This window comes from Malus sylvestris, chromosome 15, assembly GCF_916048215.2.
Source record: "Malus sylvestris chromosome 15, drMalSylv7.2, whole genome shotgun sequence".
NCBI lineage: Eukaryota > Viridiplantae > Streptophyta > Magnoliopsida > Rosales > Rosaceae > Malus > Malus sylvestris.
In genome coordinates this window covers 20,384,750-20,406,940 of record NC_062274.1, presented here as the reverse complement: position 1 = coordinate 20,406,940, position 22,191 = coordinate 20,384,750, and the positions used below count along the sequence as shown (strand labels likewise).

General features: G+C 37.3%; 2 protein-coding genes across 2 annotated transcripts; one reads left to right on the top strand and one right to left on the bottom strand.

Annotated features, from left to right (window-relative positions):
* Window positions 1-1,122: 1,122 nt before the first annotated feature.
* Window positions 1,123-3,341, bottom strand: LOC126604888 (V-type proton ATPase 16 kDa proteolipid subunit-like). Its single transcript, XM_050272214.1, has 3 exons — window positions 3,166-3,341; window positions 2,780-3,065; window positions 1,123-1,621 (listed from the first exon to the last, which is right to left on the bottom strand). Exons 1-3 carry the CDS (start codon window positions 3,245-3,247, stop codon window positions 1,489-1,491), a joined length of 501 nt encoding a protein of 166 aa, XP_050128171.1. The 5' UTR covers window positions 3,248-3,341; the 3' UTR covers window positions 1,123-1,488.
* A 13,300-nt stretch (window positions 3,342-16,641) lies between these two features.
* LOC126602781 (uncharacterized) lies at window positions 16,642-18,158 on the top strand. Its single transcript, XM_050269650.1, has 3 exons — window positions 16,642-16,938; window positions 17,271-18,031; window positions 18,152-18,158. The coding sequence occupies exons 1-3, from the start codon at window positions 16,642-16,644 to the stop codon at window positions 18,156-18,158; spliced, it is 1,065 nt and encodes a 354-aa protein (XP_050125607.1).
* Window positions 18,159-22,191: the final 4,033 nt, after the last annotated feature.

Below are 22,191 nucleotides of genomic sequence, written 5' to 3'. Positions count from 1 at the left end.
ATTCTTCAATTCAAGGTCGATGTGCATACTAGAAAGCTCCAAATCGTACACATCAAACTTGAGATAATTCGCTGTGGCCCCGATCAAGCTAGATTTTCCAGTGCCGGGAGGACCATACAACAAGTAGCCTCGTTTCCAAGCCTTGACCACCTTCTTGTATAACTCCCTCCTCACAATCCCATTCAGCTCCTCAACAATCATTCTCATAAGCCCCGGTTCCATCGCTATTGTCTCAAACGTAGCCGGGTGCCCAAGATTCGTCGATGCTCCCCAGTTTCCATTCATATTATAGTGGTAAGATGGTGTACGTAAGAGTCGCCCACTTTTTCTCCGTGTTTCTTGTGGAATCCTAGCTCAAAGTCACGCTTTTCAACAAAAGGAGCATACAGGTTGCGGTCGCCCAGGACTGCAGTTCAGTGCAGACGAAATGCCATTTAGTCTAACGCCATCGAATGTGTCTACGATTCTCTTGTTTTGTCAATAGAAGGGCTGGCCTTCTTTTGCCGTGGTGTTTTGCTGAGTTCAAGGCATTTAGCGGAGGGACTGACCTTGGTTTGGAGTTAGAGCTCAGCAGCTTCGTGGACTTGGTTTGGTGTTCCGCTGGTTTTCTCGTGGATGAGGAGAGTTAGGTTGGAAGTGGGGCGAGCACCGACAAGGCGCCTGAGTGCTTTGTAGATGTAGTGGCGGACTTCATAGGGGAGGAGTTCATTGATCACGGAACGGACCAGCATGATAAATGCTGCAAAGGAGGCATAGTTGAGAACAAGGAGGCTGATGTGTGGAGATAATCTTAGAATTTGATGGGAGGAAACATCATGGTGTTTATCTCCAACTTTGATAGATTAGGGTTCGTATTCACTCCTTAAGTTTTCCATTATATCACAAATTTGGAATTTGGGCACTACAGACATAAAGTTGCGGAGAGTAACTTTCGTAATTGGAGCAATAAGAAAATTTGGCCGGAAACGCCGAAAAAAAAATCAAGGTGACCAACGACTTTATAGGATAAGTTAGATTACGTTTCTAAATAAGCAGATGGTGCTTGACTGCAATGGCGGAAAGCAATCATGTCTATGCACCTCGGTGCGGATTCAACCATCCCCTCCCCCTTACAACCAACAATTCAACCCATTTAAGGTTATTGAAGTATTATGCATTTCCTAGTACAAATAATCAAATTATAGTAATACCATTGAATGTGATGATCAGAAACATAAACGACCTTCTGTGGACAATTCCACAATGACGATTTCTACATGATACCAAACTAATATGTAAAAGAAAGAAAAAAGGTAGAAGAAGAAGAAGCAGCTAATTAAAAGCTTTATTCAGAGACAATTCGCTCGGAATTCTACAATCGGAAAAAGGATCTTTCTTCCCACCTATGCAAGACGAGTAACTCGACGCGACACTGCACACTGTGAATGAGCATCACAAACATGTGAGTAACCACAACATTCACATAGGGAGCCGACAGAAATGTTATCTCTAATCTGCTCTGGACTGTCCAGATCGGGATGAAAGGATGATACCGACAATAAGACCGTACAAAGCCAAAGCTTCAGCAAAGATGAGAATGAGAATCATCCCAACAAAAAGCTTGGGCTGTTGTGCGTTTGCCCTGCAGAACAAACAAATTGCATTAGAAACATTCTCAAGCAACTAGATCAACTCGACCCTCTGTCGAAGAAAAGAAAATAGACCAATTAAACAAGAAGAAAGCGAGGAGCAATCCAAATGAACTGCTTGCAGGCAGTCAAAACCAAAAAACATAGCAGCAGAAGGCATGAATCAAATAAACAGTTCAGGGAACATCCATTCTAAAATTCGTGGTGTTAGGAATGTCGGTACCACAAGATAGAGAATGCACAAGGTAAAGTAGAAAATGGACACCAAGAATTTATGTGGTTCGGCAATTTATGCCTACGTCCATGAAACAAGGATCAATCTTCACTATATGAAAAAGATGAGTACAATAAGAGTAGTCTTACCAACCCAAAGACAAGGCTTGATGGATACAAGAAAGTATGACACACACTTTCTATCACTCTAAACTTCACTCACAATGTGTAATGGAACACTCTCACTCTCACTCTTGGAGTGGAACTCTAGCTTTGAACTTGATCCTTTGCTACTCACACTTGGTTCTTAATTGGTTGCTTCACTACAACATCACACCTATATTTATAAGTGAGGGTTTGACATTCTACTAGTTTCTAGTGTATTCTTCAAACCTCTAGCATAGAAAATTCTAGACTAGCCACAAAATTGTAGCTTCTAGATCTTTCCATTTGCAACAAAGCAAGCTAGTACTCTCTAGCTTCTTCCATCAACTTAATAACATGCTAGAATTGTCTAGCATGCTCCAACCACCTCACTTGCTTACTAGAATAATCTAGAACATTGATCGTGGGCTGGACCATATACCAACACGTGGAACGGCATACATGACAGCCGAAACAGAAAAGACGTTGGATGTGATTTGATCACTCAAACAAGATCACTCTAACAAGGTAAAAATGTAGTCTTTCTTCTATAAGAACCATTGAAAAACTCTCATACCCAACATCTATTTTCCAGTAATTTTATCAGTAAATAGAGTAGAGTAATTTGAATTTTTTTGGCTAGAATTTTGAATTTCTGGCAGTTTAAAATCCTCACAATCCAAACGCATAACAACAAAACCGACAATTATTGCCAAATCCACAAACGATCAAAACTTTGGTCGCACAAAAACATACTCGAACAAAGCAGCAGAAACAGATGGAAGCAAATTTACCTAACACCGGCATCCCCGACGATGCCGATGGCCATTCCGGCGGAAAGTCCGGCAAGTCCACAAGCGAGACCGGAGGAGAGGTGGGCGTACCCATCGAAGAGGTAGTAAGATTTGGCCTTTGGGTTAATCCCAGTGCTGATAATCACAGCAATGATCAAACCGTAGATACCCAACACTCCCGCCATAACAACCGGAACAATCGACTTCATCACCAGCTCCGGCCTCATCACCCCCATCGACGCCACTCCCACGCCGCTCTTCGCCGTCCCGTACGCCGCTCCCATGCCTAAATTGGCCAAAATCTCCTCTCAATCATCAATTTTAAGCAGAAATGAAACGATATCGGAGTTAGATTTGGAGGGAAAGTTGGAGATTTTTTATCTTACAGGAAAAGACGAGGGCGGCCGCCGCGCCGAGAAAGCCGAAGAACGGTGCCGTTTCATCGCCGCTGAAGGTGGATGACGCCATCTTTTGGGTGTTCTGATTAGCGATTGGGTGAAGTTTCTCAGATTTGGGAAATTCTGATCGCGGAGAATGGAGACACAGAGATTTGGATTCACACACGCGACTTTTGTCGCTTGTAAATTGCCACGGTGTGGTGCCACTTGCTCTGAAGTTTCAGTGGGGCCCACTATAGTTTGGGTTGGGTTAACCCGACAAAATGGAGAACGTGGTCATTGGGTTTTTAATGGGCTCTTGTAAAATTTCTAAGTCGTCTGAGGACTGAGCCATATTGACTTTTACAGCCCATAAACTACAGGCCAATCGGGACTTTCCTTGGGGTTAGCCCTATATTGTTATGCAAGTTTTTAAACTAGACAGTCAAGAGAGTAAGCAGGATGAAATTGAATTAGATGTGAGGTTAGAAGTTTATTTATTTTTTATCTTCTTTGTAGCCGTGTAAAGAATTCTTGACTTTCTTTTTATAGAATGAATTTATTTTTCATCCGTTTCAGTTTCTTTTTTTTTTTTCCTTTTTATTTACTTAAGCTCGTGTTTTGGATTCGGATTTTTTTTCACCGACCTCGGATCCAGGGCATGCCAGTTGAAATTAAATAATTGCTAAGTTTAATAGATGTTGAATGATTAAAGGGATGTTAACTTGTATATTTTATCCAAAAAAAGGTAACACATAGATTTTTTTTTCCGAGGGTAACACATAGATTAGTTATGAAGAAAATGTATTCTTAGCATTTCCAACAAAAAATGTAGGATTAGAAGAAATATTTGTTCTTTATTACTAATTTTTGTTTTGTAAGCAACTTGTACAAAATATGCAATATGACACCTATTTCTTCATTCTATAATTACTAAATATAGATTAGGAAGTTATCTAATTCAGGCTGATATTACCAAACGAGTCCTAAATATACAATTAGTGGCGAACTTGAGGGCAAAGTGAAATTAACCCTATGACAAAAATATGCAATTATATCTTTAAGGATGAAGTACCTAAAACCCCCAACATTTTAGTGTCATTCTAAATTGGTCTCAATCTTTGTAAATATTCCAAAGAAGTACCCAACCTATTGAAAATGTCACATCCGTTAAGCTCCAATTAAATTTTTGTCAAATTAACTAGGGCTTACTTTTCAATAAGTTGGGTACTTGTTTGGATTGTTTAAAAAGTTGAGACCAATTTAGAATGACACTAAAAATTTTGGGAGTTTTGGGTACTTAATCCTATCTTTAATCATTTAAGAGACTAAGTGAAAAAAGAAAAATGAAAAAAAGTTATTGTCGATGGTGTGTTTCTTTTGGAATATGATTGTGAACACTTTTTTTTTTCCGAACAAATGATATATCTACACTCAGGGGGAAGGAGGTGCGGCAATAGGTAGAGAGAGGGGTGCGGCAATAGGTAGAGAAAATGAAAGAGATGTGTAATTGTGGGTGTATTCTATTCCACCCCATTGTGCCTTTATTTATAGTAGTAGGATAGGTAGAAACCTTTCCCTTTAGGTTACAACATTTAATAGGTAATCAACTCCTAACAGGAATATAAGAGATATTCCAAGATATACTAGGATTTACACAATCACATTCCTAATCTAATAGGACTGCAACACCCCCCCTTGAGTGTGTAAATACTTAAGTAAATGGCGCATCAGGTCTTTAGTGATAAAGCAAGCATAGTTGATGAAGTCGTCGGCACAATGAGCGAATGCGAGTCTCAGATCAACGGAAGAATGCATAAAAAGGTAAAACTCACAAAATCTTCCTATGGTAAAACCCAAGGTAGGAGAAAACCCAAAGACTAAGGAGAAAAGTGAAAAGTTGCATTAAGTCAATACTACACATCTTTTGGACGCAAGTAGAAGAACTCACAAGGGTATGATCAGTCCAGGATGGGTGCCTTGTTAAAACCAAGTTAGGTAGCAAAAACCCAGTGGGAAAAATGCTCCTAATCGTAGGGAAAAAGAGTACTTTAAGATCAAGTGAGTATATTTCTGGATACTCCCCCTGAGTTTGACATAACTTCCAAATGAGAACTACAAGCATCACATAGGATAGTTAGGCATACCAATTCCTCGGACAAGCTTCTGGAAGGTTGACTTCGGCAGTGACGTCGTGTAGAGGTCGACAAAGTTGTCTGGGATCGGCTTGCATGCCTTCAATCTCCTAATGCTTTGCTGATGTAGATGTAATATGTCTTGGTGTTGACTTTGTTGATATATCATGGCTTGGTCGGGTGGATATATACGGCATAGTCTTCATGGATCATCATCAGGACTCAACGATGGATGAAAACACAGCAAGTTCTTCGAATATGCTCAACAAGAACTCCTAACCATGTCTCACTTGTGGTGTAGTGAAGTGAGTTGAGTCTTGGAATGATTCAAAGATTTCGCAACTAAGGTCATATTGTGGACCTCCAAGATATTGCGATATCTCTAACGGTAAAGATATAACCATTTGGGGATTTTACCCTGTGCGAGTTTGATAAGTAACCAGCGTCAGCATAACAAACAAGGCAAGCATCATTCCGAGGATCAGGGGGGTTGGATCCACTCGAGATGCATTGGGATTTGCCCTCGTAGTACCTTCATGGTACGTCTTTAATACCAATTCAGTGGTTGCATGTAGGTGCGGTGCGGCATCTTTACCAAGATCAACAGTGAATGAGATATCCTGTCTAAATACAATGAGCTAAGTACAACGAAGTGCAAAGTTGAACTTAGATATGGAATTTTGGATTCCATAACCTCTTCAAGGGTCCCATTTGCATATAACGTATGGACGATCATAGGTATACTCAAGGGTAACACATTCGGGGTGTAGTTCGACTGGTAGACCAAAATATCGTCAAAACAATGCTTCAACTTCAGGTCAAGGCATAAACGAGTTTTCCCATGATCTTTCATCTTAAATTCCATCTTCAGGTGCGAAGCAGTTTTCTCAAGCTCTTATGGAGTCTTAGTGAGATTTGTGTCAATGACATAAACTGTAACTCTAGCAATTTGGAATAAGACTTTATAGTTTAACACGTAAGGGCATAATTCATCCATGACTGATCAAATAATCACTTAGACGGGTATACCACATCCGTCAGATTGTAAGTGAACGCCTCAAACAAGTTAAGAGGGTGTTCCGTAGTTTTGGAACTATTTAAACCAGTCCATGTAATTCTTCGGGAACTTACATGTAAATCTCCGTATCTATATCCCCATGGAGAAAACACTAACCACATTTCATAATACTGCTATCAATCACATGACGCTTAAGAGAAACCTTGCGCCGTAAAGTGTGCATCATATTGCACTATTTCATTCATCTCATAACGCTTCATTTCCCACTTGTAACACAACAGGGTTATCTTAGGCAGTGTAGGGACAACAGGTCCAATACACACTTTGGTAAGGAATTTGACCTAGATTGTATTTTCAATTGTCCAATCAGTTCTACATTGTCACTTAATCAAATGGAACACGGTTCGATATCGTCGCTTTTCATTTATGTTGATAGCTACCATATAAGTGAAAACATCATCGATGATAATCTCATTTCAATTTCATTTAGCTTATTCAAACTAATATACTGGACTAAGAACTTTAAGTTTCGGGAGAAATCCGGATTAATCTCATGAGATGGAAATGATTTGAGACAGCGATCAAGTATGGATTCATTGTTGTGTTGTGTCTTCTTCTTTTAGGGAAGTGAATCATACGAACCGAATGATTTGTCGTGCTCCAGGCCAAGACAGATTGATTGGCTATCTGTCAGTGTACTGGACCGTCCAACAAGGGCGGCACACCTTCCAGGGATGTTGACTCGACGTCCATTAAGAACGTCTATCCTTGCATGCATGTTTGCAGCTGGTATATGATCTCGTCGCTTTAGCTAGATCAGACGAATACGTTTGGAGCAACATTCTAAAAACTAGAATTCTTTCACTTGCTTATCACACTTGTGCGGTATGAGGATCGAGATGAGACATAGTGGGCAACGTCCACGTAAATTCGCGCTGTTCTACAGGAACGTTAACGTTCTCATCTCCTCCTAATGGTGGGAAGACTGTCTCATTAAAGTGACAACCAGTAAATAAGCGGTAAAGAGATCGCATGCAAGGGCTCGAAGAGAGCTAGTGTGAAAGAGAATCATGATCGACAAAAGATACACATCATTCTTTGAGGACTCATGGTGGTACGTTGCGGCGGCATAACTTGGCACATGGAATGCTCACCCAAATGCGTAAATACAAAAATCATCAGGTTCATACCTAGCAACCAACTGTAACATCATATAGGTTGGGTGGCAGTGGGCCTTAATGCGGACCAACATAGCTGCGTACAAGATTACATAGCCCTATGCAAAAACCGAAAACTTGGTACGTTTACCAAAATTCGAGCGATCATTTAAATTGTGCTTTATGATCACTAGGCGAGGCTATTAGGGATGAACATGGAAATTCGATGTTGAATTATAAACCCAAAATACATGCAATACTTTATCGAAAACCGTCGATGTAAACTCTTTGACATTATCCAGTCTCTCGGACTTTAAGGGATAAGTAGGGTGGTGAACCTTTAATCGGCCAAGAGGTTTAGCAGCTATGTGTGTGGACAAACATGTGACCAGTTTGTTGATTCATCAACCAAAACCATAAGTATTTATATGGTCCGCATTTTGGTTGGATTAGTCCACATATATTCCCTTGAATCCACTGTGAACAAATGGGTGATTTCGTATCTTTGCTAGGGATGATTTAGAAATCAAATTTCCCAAAATGAGTGGGTTTTGGCAAAGTGTGCTTGTAGGCATAAGATCCTTACTTCGGTTAAGGAGATGCGTCGTAGCATCATTGTGCGACCTAAGTGTCCCAAAAGGTCGTGCCAAAACAAGTAAACTGCTCAATCACCAAGCTCCAGGCTGGCCACACGTGACGTGTTTCCAGTTGGGAGACAATTTATTGGCCCCAAATCAAAGCTTCAGGCTCATTTTTGGAGGTGGTTCAAGGATATTTCACTCTATTTTCTTCAGTGGTTTCATTTATGATCATTGTCATCTTGAATATCCTTAAAAACTTAACGACAGGGAGAATTAAAGGTCCCTTAAATGGTGATACAGTACCATTCATACAACGAGAAGTGTGCCAATGCTCTTAATCAGGTTGGATAGACCTGAAGTCGTTGTTAGAGATGTGATTTAGGTGTAAAGTTAGTATGCGTAGTACATATTCATCCAGACAACTAACTTTCCCATATTCCTACCTAATTACGTGTTTAATTGAATTGGTCACATGTATTAAGAAACATGATTCAATTAACTTATATTCGAGAACTATATAAGTAAAACATACACCAAACGTGAATCCAAGAACATGGAAAGTTCACAAAGTAAATGGTTAACTTAAGGGGATTCGGCCAACAAGGCCATCCATGTCAAAATTCTGCTCTTTCAACGATGTTTGGTGGAGCAAAATTAGTCTCACGTATTGACTACTAGAATGGTACTCCTTAACAACATTGGTTGGGGCACGAACAGGTGCATAACCAATGGTCTATTTCATCGAGACATAAATAGATTCTGCAGGGTTAAGGCTTGAGAATATTTGCCCTTATTCTTGAAGTTTTAGGTCTTAGGTACCAATGATCATGTTTCGGGCATGATGCCACACCTTGGCAGGCCTGATTCTACCATATGTTGTAAAAACAAACTCGAAATTGGATTGTGAGAGAATATGCCATTCAGTGTATCCTTGTCGAAGCAGTGCATCACCATTCGGTAGGCTTTGACCGAACTGGGTTGAGTAATTCGATAGACTCTAGCCAAACTGGGTCCATACCTTTCTCTCATGTTTGTGGTAGTAATCAGATCTGAGAATTTGGTAAACTTCCACTATCTACACTGCTGCTTCAAGGGCGAGTTAGAAACAAGGAAGGACGAGAAAAGTATTCTCCAGTCAAAATTCAATCAGATTTATAAACTTCAGAATTGTACTCATTTATGGACATAATCATGGTGTGCTTCAGGCAATGTCTTTCATGAATAAACGGTCCATAAAAGCGAGCCAAAGAGCCATGGAATCGTCGTTCAAGAGGTACTTCCGTTGGTAATGCTTCGGGCATAAGTCTTCAAATGAATATCATGGCGGAGGCTTATTCAGCTCTTCCTTGCCATTGTTGGCTTCAATGGTTTCTCAGCTTCTTAATAGTCAAATGGAGATTCACGTGTTGTACCCCACCTAAAGTGGTTTCTCTTAGAAACGTTCAAATCAAGAAAATCGAACTTGTGACGGTTCAACAATCCATTGGATTTGGAGGGAACAAGATTATGATTGGTGTTATGGGAATGAATCATCCATATGCATCAAAGTTAGAACATTCGAGTTCTAAGACATGGTTTTCATGAAAAACGTCGGGTTTTCATGGGTGTATTGTTTTATGAAAACTTCGGGTTTCAAATGCACTAAATTTGAAACTACAGGTTCAATTTAGTTTATGAACGTTTAATTCATAAAAGAGAGGTTCCTGCAAGAACACAAAATGCAATATATAACTAAGTGTAGTGGTTTTGGGTTGCTTCAAGAAATCAAGTGTGAATGCTTCGAGACTACGAAAGTATGTCAACGGTTCAGAGTATAAAAATAAATTATTGAATCATTAATGTCCAAAAATGATTTTCAGGTCAATAATTTTGGATTCATTATTAGATTAATGGACTGCAGGTCACTTTTAATTAATTCAATAAATCGGGCCATACATGGTTGATTGTAGAAGCAAAATAATATTATTGGATCGAAAGTATAGCTCCAAAATAATTTGGGCTAGGTGTCGTAGGTAAGGGGCACAGGTTGGGTGCCTTAAGTAGAAAAGGCAGGGCCCAAAAAGGGCCTCGGGTGTGAACTTCAGGTCACGGGGGTATTGTGAAATCCCAACAGTAGCTGGGTTTCAAATATAGGCCGAAAGGGGGGTACGGGTGAGGTCCAGCGCAAGCTGGTTGTGGGTTCTGGGCACACAAGAGTTAATCCCAGCCTCATAGGCTGGCTGCAAGGACCAAGCCTAACCATGTGGGCTGTGTGAAATACACGGGCCGTGGTAGAAAACTTAGCCAACTGGGCTAGATTAGATGAAGGTTGTAGGCCTGGGCTGCCTGGAACCCAAGTCGAGGCTTGGTTCGGTTAGAGAAAAAGCAGCAGGCCATGGGTCAAGGTACAAACATGTTAAGGGCTTCAGACCCATCAAATTGACCTTAGGCCGAAGCTTGGTTTCTGTTTGCACAGTGATTGTGCAATGGGTGTGCCGCACCATGCCCAATTCCCTTTTTTTTCGAAAATCCCTTAGGGTATAGGAAACCCATATTTGCTTCTAATTTAATTTGATACTTTGACTCACATATTCCACATAACAATTTAATTGTGAGATGCAAAAAAAAAATATATATATTGACAAATATATGACCATATACAATATATATATATATATATATATATATCGGAAGGAAAATATAAACATAGGGGGTTCATGCATCATGGGGAATGTTTTCAAGCTTCAAAGGTCATTTCAAATATCTTACTTTATTTTAAGCGTACCTAATTGGCAGAAAACAACAAAAGCCTTTGAACTTGTAAAAGATCCTTCTCATAAAGCCGGAATTGCATCTCCAATGCGTTGTATCACGGTCAACACAGAAAAAAATTAAATTGAATTAATAGCATGTAGATCAATTCAATAAAATAAGAATTAATCATAAAAAGAATGATTAAAACGTAATACTCCCCTGATGGAAGATAAAACTCTCTTGGTAGCGCAGCGTCAAGAGCGTGCTGATAACGTGTTGTAGGCATAATTTACTGAACAACTATGGAGGCCATAGAAAGAGGGGTGTGACAATAGGTAGAGCGAATGAGAGAGATGTGTAATTGTGGGTGTATTCTATTCCACCCCATTGTGCCTTTATTTATAGTAGTAGGATATGTAAAAACCTTTCCCTTTAGGATTACAACATTTAATAGGTAATCAACTCCTAATAGGAATATAAGAGATATTCCAAGATATACTACGATTTACACAATCACATTCCTAATCTAATAGAACTGAAACAATTAGTTCTTTATTACTAATTTTTGTTTTGTAAGCAACTTGTACAAAATATGCAATATGACACCTATTTCTTCATTCTATAATTACTAAATATAGATTAGGAAGTTATCTAATTCAGGCTGATATTACCAAATGAGTCCTAAATATACAATTAGTGGCGAACTTGAGGGTAAAGTGAAATTAACTCTATGACAAAAATATGCAATTATATCTTTAAGGATGAAGTACCTAAAACCCCCAACATTTTAGTGTCATTCTAAATTGGTCTCAATCTTTTTATATATTCCAAACAAGTACCCGACCTATTGAAAATGTCACATCCGTTAAGCTCCAATTAAATTTTTGTCAAATTAACTAGGGCTTACTTTTCAATAAATTGGGTACTTGTTTGGATTGTTTAAAAAGTTGAGACCAATAGAATGACACTAAAAAGTTTGGGAGTTTTGGGTACTTAATCCTATCTTTAATCATTTAAGAGACTACGTGAAAAAAGAAAAGAAAGAAAAAAAGTTATTGTCGATGGTGTGTTTCTTTTGGAATGTGATTGTGTACAATTTTTTTTTTTCCGAACAAATGATATATCTACACTCAGGGGGAATTGAACCTAAGACCTCTCACTTACTAGGTCTTAAGCTAGTAATGATGTGATTCAAATTCACCTTTGGCGAGAATTGAACCTAAGACCTCTCACTTACCAGTGAAAAAGGAATACCACTAGACCATAGAACTAAGTGGCGTGATTGTGTAAACTTAAAGTAGGAATCACAATGTGATTTGGAGATCAAATCTTAATAGGCTTTGTATTACTTGTAGGCAAAAAAATTCATCACAATTAGTATAAATAAAGGCACTAGGCATGAGGATTCCTCAAGCCCTTTTATTTTTCTCTACATTCACTATTCTCTCTCTCAATAGTTAGTTTTGCAACAAAAGGCATTACTTTTAAATTTCAGAGAATGCTAGGTAGTTGTGCATATGTGAGATCTTAGTTGCTAATATATAATGTGATACTCATTATGAGACTCACATGTATTATAATTTTTTTACTGTTGCGGTTTCCCTGAAAGAAAAATTGGGAATTGTATTTAGTGTTTGTTGCTTAAGTTCATCTCTACTAATTAATAAAATATTCATTGTCAACCAAAACCCTATGAAATTACCAGTTTAACCCTCTAATTAAAACATAATATGAATAAGAAATATGGGGTAGAAATATAATTTCACACAACCAAATTTTGCTGTTTTTTTTTCCAAAGCCTCACTTATATGTAATCCTAATATATCTCTAATTAAAAATAATAACAATAAAAACTTCCCACTTCTACATTCTCTTTCACTCTCTTCCTCTCTCCTTCTATTTCAAAAACAAAACTAAAAAAAATTCTCACACATTTTGTGTGTGCCCATATGCTAGTGTTTATTATAAAAAGAGTGAGTAAAACCACCAATATGTTCATGCACACAAGTACCATTACCTTTTATTTTCATCTTCTTGCTTCTTCAAAGAGTCAGTTTAAAGTAAAATAATTATGATTAGTTTGATGGATTAAACAACCGTGCAATGCTTAAAATTGAATGCATTGTGATTACATGCATTAAAAAGCTCTTCCTCTTTCATCATATTTCTGCTTAAAACAATTTGTTGTAGTGTAGAAAAATACATTCATTCCCAACCCTGAAATAAAGCTGACTATTATCTGTTTTTTTCCGAACATCATTATGAACTCTTTATGATAATTGATTAAATCGATCATTTTATAACTTAAACAAGATGTTTACAAGTCTAGGATTTCAGAAACCCTAATGGGGCCAGTGTGGCCTGCAGATTAGATGAAGGAATTAAGGCCATAAAAACATCACTGGAAAAAGGAAAAAAATTTATAAAGTGGTATTTGAAATCTCAATCACATTTCTTTCCCAGTAAGGCAGTGAGTCAAGTGTAATCATTTATATGATGCTTTCCATACCCCTTAGTGACAAGTCCACTTCCTGCAGCATTTGAAAACCCTCTAAACTTTGCTATGATTTCAGGAAATTAAATTTTCTTTTTGTTATTGTTATTTTATTTGCATTTACTGTTAGAGTAAGCTGAAAATGGTACACTATGAGCTATGACTTCACAGATTCACAGAGAATTTAGATGAATTCTCAATACAAAATGAAGGATGATGATAGAGAGAAGAGAGAGAGAGAGAGCAATAAAGAATATGACTGAGATTTTCACACATTCACCATGACATGCGCTAGAAAGAGTGAGAGTGAAGGAATCACTCTACTTCTAACGGTTATACACTTTTGGCAGTATTCAAAATACATCAAGGCAATCTCAGCCTTCCATTTTACACCCTATGAGATGTAGAAACATGGCACCTTACTTACTTAAGACCTATGAGACTCAAATAAGAAAGATACAACCAAATCAGCACTTAGCTAATTATTCTAGCAATATGAGCTAGAATTACAACTGCCACATCATATCACAATTTACACACTAATAGCCCCTTTTGAATTGTGAACTGATTTCACTCCAAGAAGTTCTCTGAGATTGGTGAATTGCTCTCTTGCTAATGCCTTTGTAAAGATATCAGCAACTTGCTCCTTTATAGGATAGTGAACCAAATCAATCACTACTTGCTACAATGCCTCCTTTATGAAATGATACCTCCTGTTTATATGCTTGGTTTTATGATGAAAAATAGGATTCTTAGTGATAGCTATGGCTGAAGTATTGTCACAGTTCATTGGTGTTGCCACATATTGCACTTCACCAAAGTCTTCCGAACAAACCTTAGCCAAGTAATCTTTGTTGTTGCCTCAGATGCACTAATATATTCTACTTCAGCTATGGATAAAGCAACACATTATTGCTTGATTGAAGCCCAAGAGAAAACTCCACTGCCAAAGGTAAAAGCATACCCAGATGTGCTTTTCATGTCTTCTTTTGAACCACTCCAATCATTGTCATAGAATCATATTAGAATTGCTATTTTCCCTTTCTTGTACTCCAAGCCAAAGTCAAGAGTCCCTTGAACATATCTTAGAACCCTCTTTGCTGTCCCATAATGTTTGTTAGTAGGACAATGCATGAACCTTACTAACAAACATGCATCATACATTATGTCAGGTCTAGTTGCTATGAGATACAACAAACTACCTACAAGTTTTCTATACTTAACTTCATCTGCAGCTCCACTTTCATCTTCCTTTCTCAATTTATCACTTGGTACCAGTGGTGTGCTCACAAGTTTACAATTTATCACTTGGAGTCCAAATTTCTTCAACAGAGATGAATCATACTTTCTTTGGTGTATGAAAATACATTCTTCAGTTTACATTACTCTCATACCAAGAAAATGATGTAGGAGTCCCAGATCAGTCATCTCATATTTATGCATCATATCAACTTTGAATTCATCCATTAAATCTTGACAGCTTCCAGTATAGATTATATATCCAACATAAATGGACACTATAATCATCTCTGAGTCTCTTCTACACTTGGTATACAATGTTGCCTCATTGGTACTCTTTTTGAAACCACACTGTGCAAAGTATGAATTAATCTCTCCATACCACGCCCTAGGTGTCTGTTTCAAACCATACAAAACTTTGTGCAGTTTGTAAACCTTATCCTCTTCTCATTGCACAATGAACCCATCTAGCTGATCTACATACACCTCTTCTTCAAGTACACCATTTAAGAAAGCTGATTTCACATCCAGCTAAAATAGCTTCAACTTGTTCTTTACAGCCCGTGCAATCAAAGTCTTTATTATGTCTAACCTTGCAACAGGTACAAAGGTTTCATTATAATCTATCCCAGGCTTTTGTGCATAGCCTTTTGCAACAAGCCTAGCTTTATTCTTTTGAACTAAGCCATCTAAGTTCAACTTTGTTTTATACACCCATTTTACCCTAATCACAGGTTTATCAGATGGTATCCTTACCAATTCCCATGTTTAATTCTTCTCAATCATACATATTTCATCCTCAATTACCTTCTTCCATGCTTCATCCCGTGCAGCCTCATTATAGCATTCTGGTTCAATGATACACAAATGGCATCTTCCATAAATCTCACTTAAGTTTCTATATCTCAGTGAAGTATCATCATACTGAGGTATAGAGACATAACTGATTGATTCACCAGAGACAATAGCTGGAGAACCATCAATTTGGATTTGAGAACCTTTAGATACAACATGTTCTATGGAATCTAAACCTTCATTAACTTCACTCATCTCCAGAGATTCATTTGCAGAAAATGGAATGCACACTTCCTTGACTTTATGTTTCTCCCAGTGCCATTTGCCATTTTCATCAAAGATCATATCCCTTAAGAGTATCATCTTATGTGTTTCAAAATTAAGCACTCTATATCCTTTCTCACAAGTACCATATCCAATGAAGATACCAGTGACACTAGTTTCTTCTAGTTTATGCCTCAAATTTCCTGGAATGAGAAAATAACACACTGAGCCAAACACTCTCAGGTGTTTAATTTTAGGTATTCTTCCACTGAACTTCTCAAAGGGTGTAATATTCTCCAATGCTTTTGTGGGACACTTGTTTAGCAGATACACAAATGTGTTCATTGCTTCACCCTAGAAATTATATGAAAGGTCTTTCTCATGAAGCATGCATTTAGCCATCTCCACTATAGTTCTGTTTTTCCTTTCTGCAACTCCATTCTATTGTGGAGAATATGCAATAGTGAGCTGCTCTCTAACCCCAAAGATTCACAAAACTTTTCAAACTCATTTGAAATGAATTCTCATCCTCTATCAGTTCTCAATTTCTTCACAGAATAACCACTTTGAAACTCTACCATAGCCTTAAACTTCTTGAACACATGGAAGACTTTTGAATTGTGTCTCAAGAAATAGATCCATCACATACTTGAGTAGTCATCAATGCATGTAATGAAGTACCTATTTCTGCTCATTGTTGATGTTTGCATTGGGCCACACACATCTGAGTGTATTGGTTTCAGTGACATCTTTGCTCTCCAAGTTGATTCTTTTGGAAAATACTATATGTGATTCTTTCCCAATGCTCATCCTTGACACACACCTTCACTATCATGCATCACAAGTAATCCAAGAACCATATCATGTTCCCGTAATTGCTTCAGACTCCTATAATTTAGGTATCCAAACCTTATATCCAAGAATCAGTATTTGAACCATAAAATCCAAAATGAGTTGATAATTACTTTAGTTTCAAAAGTCAAAACCGCAATCATTAAAAACAGTAAAAGAAGCCAAATTTTTTTCTATCATTCTTGATTGTACTCTTGATGCAAGTCATGTGGAACAAATGACTTTAATTTTGAGATATGTTGACTTATCAAGTAGGTCAATATATATAAGGGAGTATTTCATAGAGTTTTTAAGTGTGGAAGATACATCAGGACAAGGACTTTTTAATGAGTTGCAAGATGTCCTAAAGTCTCATGATCTTGATATTGATAATGTGTGGGGACAAGGTTATGATAATGGATCTAACATGAAAGGGAAACACCAAGGTGTCCAGAAAAGATTGCTAGACATAAATCCCAGAGCCTTTTACATGCCATGTGGTTCTCATTGTCTTAATTTAATAGTTTGCGATATGGTAAGTTCATGTCTTAAAGCAAAATCTTTTTTGGATCATTTCAATGCATATATACGGTGTTTTCCAACTCTACAAAGCGTTGGAATATTTTGTTTGAACATATTGATGGTTTAACTTTGAAATCATTGTCAACTACTCGATGGGAAAGTCACATTGAAAGTGTTAAAGCAATTAAATCCCTAGTAGCCCAAGTTAGAAATGCATTGTTTACGTTGGTGGAAATTACTGAGAATCCCCAATTGAGTAGGGATGCAAGATGTTTAGCATCAGGAGAACTTTCCAGTTGTGATTTTGTATTAAGTTTGGTTATTTGGTATGACATTTTGTTGAAGATTAACATGGTGAGCACAAAATTACAATATGAAGACATGCGTCTTGATGTTGCTATAAAGGCTTTGGAAGCACTTGTTACCTTTTTTGAAAACTACAGAGAAACTAGTTTCGCTTCTGCTATGCGTGATGCTAAAGAAATTGCACTTGATTCGGAAATTGACCCTGTTTTTCAAACTAAACGTCATAAACCTAGAAAAAGACATCATGATGAAGTTGATGGTAATGAGAGGGAACAACAATCTACTAAAGAATCATTTAGAACAAATTATTTTCTTGTTATTGTGGATATTCCTCTTTCTCAACTGAAAAACAGGTTTGAACAGTTAAAGACTTTTGAATCTATTTTTGGCTTCTTGTTTGATGCACCGAAGTTAATTTCATTGGATGATCAACAGCTAATAGAAAATTGTATGAATCTTGAAGCAAATTTGAAACATGGAAATACCATGGATGTAGATGGAGCTTACTTATGTTCTGAATTACAGGTGTTGCAAATGATGTTACCTGAAGAAGAATTTATCTCTAATAACCCTTGGACATCCATAGAAATAGCAAACTTTGTAAAAGAAACTGACATGTGTCCTAATGTCTTGATTGCTTATCGTGTACTGTTGACTATACCTGTGACTGTGGCATCTGCAGAAAGAAGTTTTTCAAAATTGAAATTATTAAAATCTTGCTTGCGGACCACTATGACTCAAGATAGGCTAAATGGATTAGCAATCTTATGCATTGAAAAGGATGAGATTGAAGACTTGGAGTTTGATGATATAATTGATGATTTTGCTTCAAAAAATGCTAGAAGACAATTTCTTAAAGGTTGAAATTTCAAGGAGCTTTGCTAGGAATGGTTGTATATGATTATATTTTTTATTGTCAGGGTTTAGGTACTATGTCCACCCCGTTGTATATTTTCTCAAGTAATATAATTTGGGCATGAGGGCCTAGCCCCCCAGCTTCGACTGGGTTCCAGCTCTCTTTAAATATTTTTTTAAACATATATTTTAGTATTAAAAAAGGGCACATTTTGAGCTTTCGCACTGGGCATCCAAAAACTCACGACCAGCCTTGTATGCCACATTGTAGCACACTGATGCATATTAGTTTTTAATACCAATTGATCATTGGATTTGAACACTAATGGAAAACACATGTTCCTCTTTTGCTTCACACTAACCACCAAGTTTGTCAGTGTTTTGTCATCAAAGATATCCACCTTGTAATCACCAAACACAAGAAAATACCTATGTTCAGTCATCTGTCCAATACTGAGTAAATTCTCTACAAGTCCAGGTACTAGCATGACTTCTCTTATATACCTCTTTCCCTTCTCAGTGTCAATAACAAGAGTTCATTTGCCTTTCACATCAACTAGAACTCATGTGCCAACTTGTACTTTTGCTTTAATACTTCTATCAATATCCACAAACAGATATTCTCTGGAGGTTATATGATTGCTACATCCACTATCTATATACTAGATGTCACTTACAATTTTCACTTCACTTGTTTGTTTAACAAGAAAAAGATTTCCAGGTTCCTCCACTTTGTTTGCAAAAATTCCCTTGCTGAACATTCTTATTGAGATTACAGACCCTGGCAATATGGCCAAGCTTGCCACACTTATGACATTTGATATTCTCTTTCATCCAACACTTTCCATAGTAGAGTCTATCATAGTATTTGCAAGCACCATCAGTGTTGCTAGTTTCATTTCTTACACCTAGGGTGAACTTATTATTCCACTACTTCCCTTTGAACTTGAAATTCTTTTGAAATTTTGTTCCACCAGCATTGACATTTTGATTACCAAATTTACCATTTTTAGGTGAGATATTCAAACTAGCAAATGCACGCTCAGTACTACTTTCTCTATGTCTAGTTAGCCTTAGTTCATACCCTTTCAATATAGCAACCATATCTTGAGCATCAATTACTTCAATATCTTTAGTATTCTTTATAATATAAGCTATATTATCATTTGTTTTGGGTAAACTGATCAATAACTTTTGCACAATTCTTTGATTACTAAGATGCTCTCCATAACTCATCATCTGATTTATCAAATCAAACAACCTAGCCAAATATGCAGCTAGAGACTCGCCTTCACTCATATGAGTGTACTCAAAATCACGACGAAGACCCTGTAATTTCACATATCGTACTTGTTTCCTACGAACTCTTACTTTATAATATCCCATGCTGCTTTTGCAGTTTCTAGAGTTGCAATGCGTGGAAAAATCTGATCCGATATAGCTCCTTGAATGATTCCAAGAGCCTTTGCATCCTTGACCAAATTTTCACGATGCAGCTTCATCTCCACCTCTGTTCTCTCTTCCTCCGCCTTTGTTTGAGAAGTAAAACCTGTCTCAACAATACTCCATAACTCGTGAGATCAGAAAATCGTGTTCATTCAAATTTTCCAGAAATTGAAGTTTTCTCCGTTGAATATCAGAGCTTGAAGCTCCCCTCCGCTAGACCCAGCCATGTTAGACTAAGATCACACCTCTCTCTCACTGGTTTCTCTGCAACAAGATGTTGTGAGAATGAACTCACTACCACTCACAGAATCGACGCCCAAAGATTTCAGACCCAACCTGGCTCTAAGGCCATGTTAGAGTAAATTGAAAATGGTACTGTGAGCTATGACTTCATAGATTCATAGATTCACAGAGAATTTAGATGAATTCTTAATACAAAATGAAGGATGATGATAGAGAGAAGAGAGAGAGAGAGAGAGAGAGAGAGAGAGAGAGAGAGAGAGAGAGAGAGAGAGAGAGAGAGAGAGCAACAAAGAATATGACTCTCAGATTTTCACACATTCACCATGACATGTGCTAGAGAAAGAGTGTGAAGGAATACCACTCTACTTCTAACGGTTATACACTTTTGGCAGTATTCAAAATACATCAAGGCAATCTCAGCCTTCCATCTTACACCCTATGAGATGTAGACACATGGCACCTTACTTACTTAAGACCTATCAGACTCAAATAAAAAACATACAACCAAATTAGCACTTAGCTAATTATTCTAGCAATATGAGCTAGAATTACAACTACCACATCATATCACAATTTACACACTAACATTTACTACAGTTTTCATCTATCTACAGAAATTAATGTGACTGAAAAAAAAAAGTTTTCTAAAAGAAAAAGAGGTAAGAGCTAGAGACAAAGAATGTATTAGACCTTTTTGACAAAAACAAGCACAAACCAACATGTTTAATCAGGGCCAAAATGTATCAAGAACCAAAAGAGGTATGTCTGTGCAACACAAGCAACAGATCTAACAAGTCAATTCGATCAACGCGTTATCATCAACGCCATCATCATCATCATCGATTCGACTTGGACATTCCACTGAAACCTTAGAAAGCTCTCTTTAACATAGCTATATGTGCTGCTCATGCTGCTCGCAGAGGACCCCTCAACTAACCCATTGCACGTCATGGCATCTATTCGAATCCTTTCTCAATCAATGGCCCATATGCCCCCATTTCCATACCTCTAGAGAGTTCCTGTTCAAGATGATAACCTCTTTAACAATATATCAGCATACCCTCACACAGTTGAAAGAGGTTCTAAGTTCAAATCTCACATGCGAATGCGACATCTATATATATTGAGTGTTACTAGAACAAGTTTAAGGTTCAAATCTCATATAGACATTTATTGAATAAGGGAAAAAAAAATGGAAAAGGATGTCGTCTAGAGTGAACCAATTCAAATATTACACTTAGCAGCACATGTGCCAATACCATTTCTCATAAATTGCTACCAATTCAATTGCACATGAATTGCTTTGTGCTCTTTTCCCCCTTTTTCAGTCTGTTTCATTGTTACTTCATTGACACACACCATGAGTGGTTTGGGTTCAACCTCCAACACTCTCTTCTCTATCTTTTTATGATAATAATTCCAATAACAAAACCAACATAACTGTAATATTGCCAGGATATATCATATATATGCTTATATAAATTAGCCACAGGATATATCCACTTTAATTTGCATTATGATCAATCATCACCTCATATAAATGACAAAATACAAGTTTTAATTCAACTTTTTCCACTCACAAATAAGCTAGAAATTAGGTACAAACAAATTCCATCAATTAGGCTCTAACAATTGGTCTTTATAATCCCAATCTCTAATTCTCTATGGTCTTAGAGTCTAGAAGTAATATATTTGTGAATAAAATGTTAATTTAGAGTTAGTTGCTGCAACAAATGCAATGATCATCCATGTCCCTGAAAGAACCTTGTGCTTCACACCTTAGATAAAGAGGGAGTGATGGTAAAGTGTGTACTACTTGGTATGGATAATTAGTAATTAATTATTAATCGACAAAATTAATCATGGTCATTTCTCTTCACCAACCGCCATGAAAACCATATATTAAAAAGAAGACATAATTTCAAAACATAATTTGTAAAGGGTAAGGTGTAATTCTGAGATTGAGATTTGAGAAAGAAAGTTTGGAGGGTGGTCGATGTCAAAAAGGTCTGTAAGATCCCAATAGGACCCCCAAGAATCTCCTTTTGCTGGTTACGCTAAACCTAACAATAACATTTTCTGCACAGCCATCTTTTTCATTTTTGTGCTTGCAACTTTTGGTTAAATCAAGTTTAACCTCAGCAGCACACTTTCTTAGTTCTACAGAGAGGGCAATTTATTCAATATCTGACTCTAGTTTTCCTCTCTAATTATAATCTAAAAACATTGTTTTATATTGGTAAATGATCTAATGGCCTAACTCTTTGTTGGAAAATGAGTAATTTTATATTACTATTTTGAACTTTCTGAATTTTCAGCTTTTATTTTTTAGGCCTCGTTTGGTAGCTCGGACTGTACTGACTATTTCTGTCAGATAGGATAAATAGTCACCGGATAGTACTGACTAAATTAATCG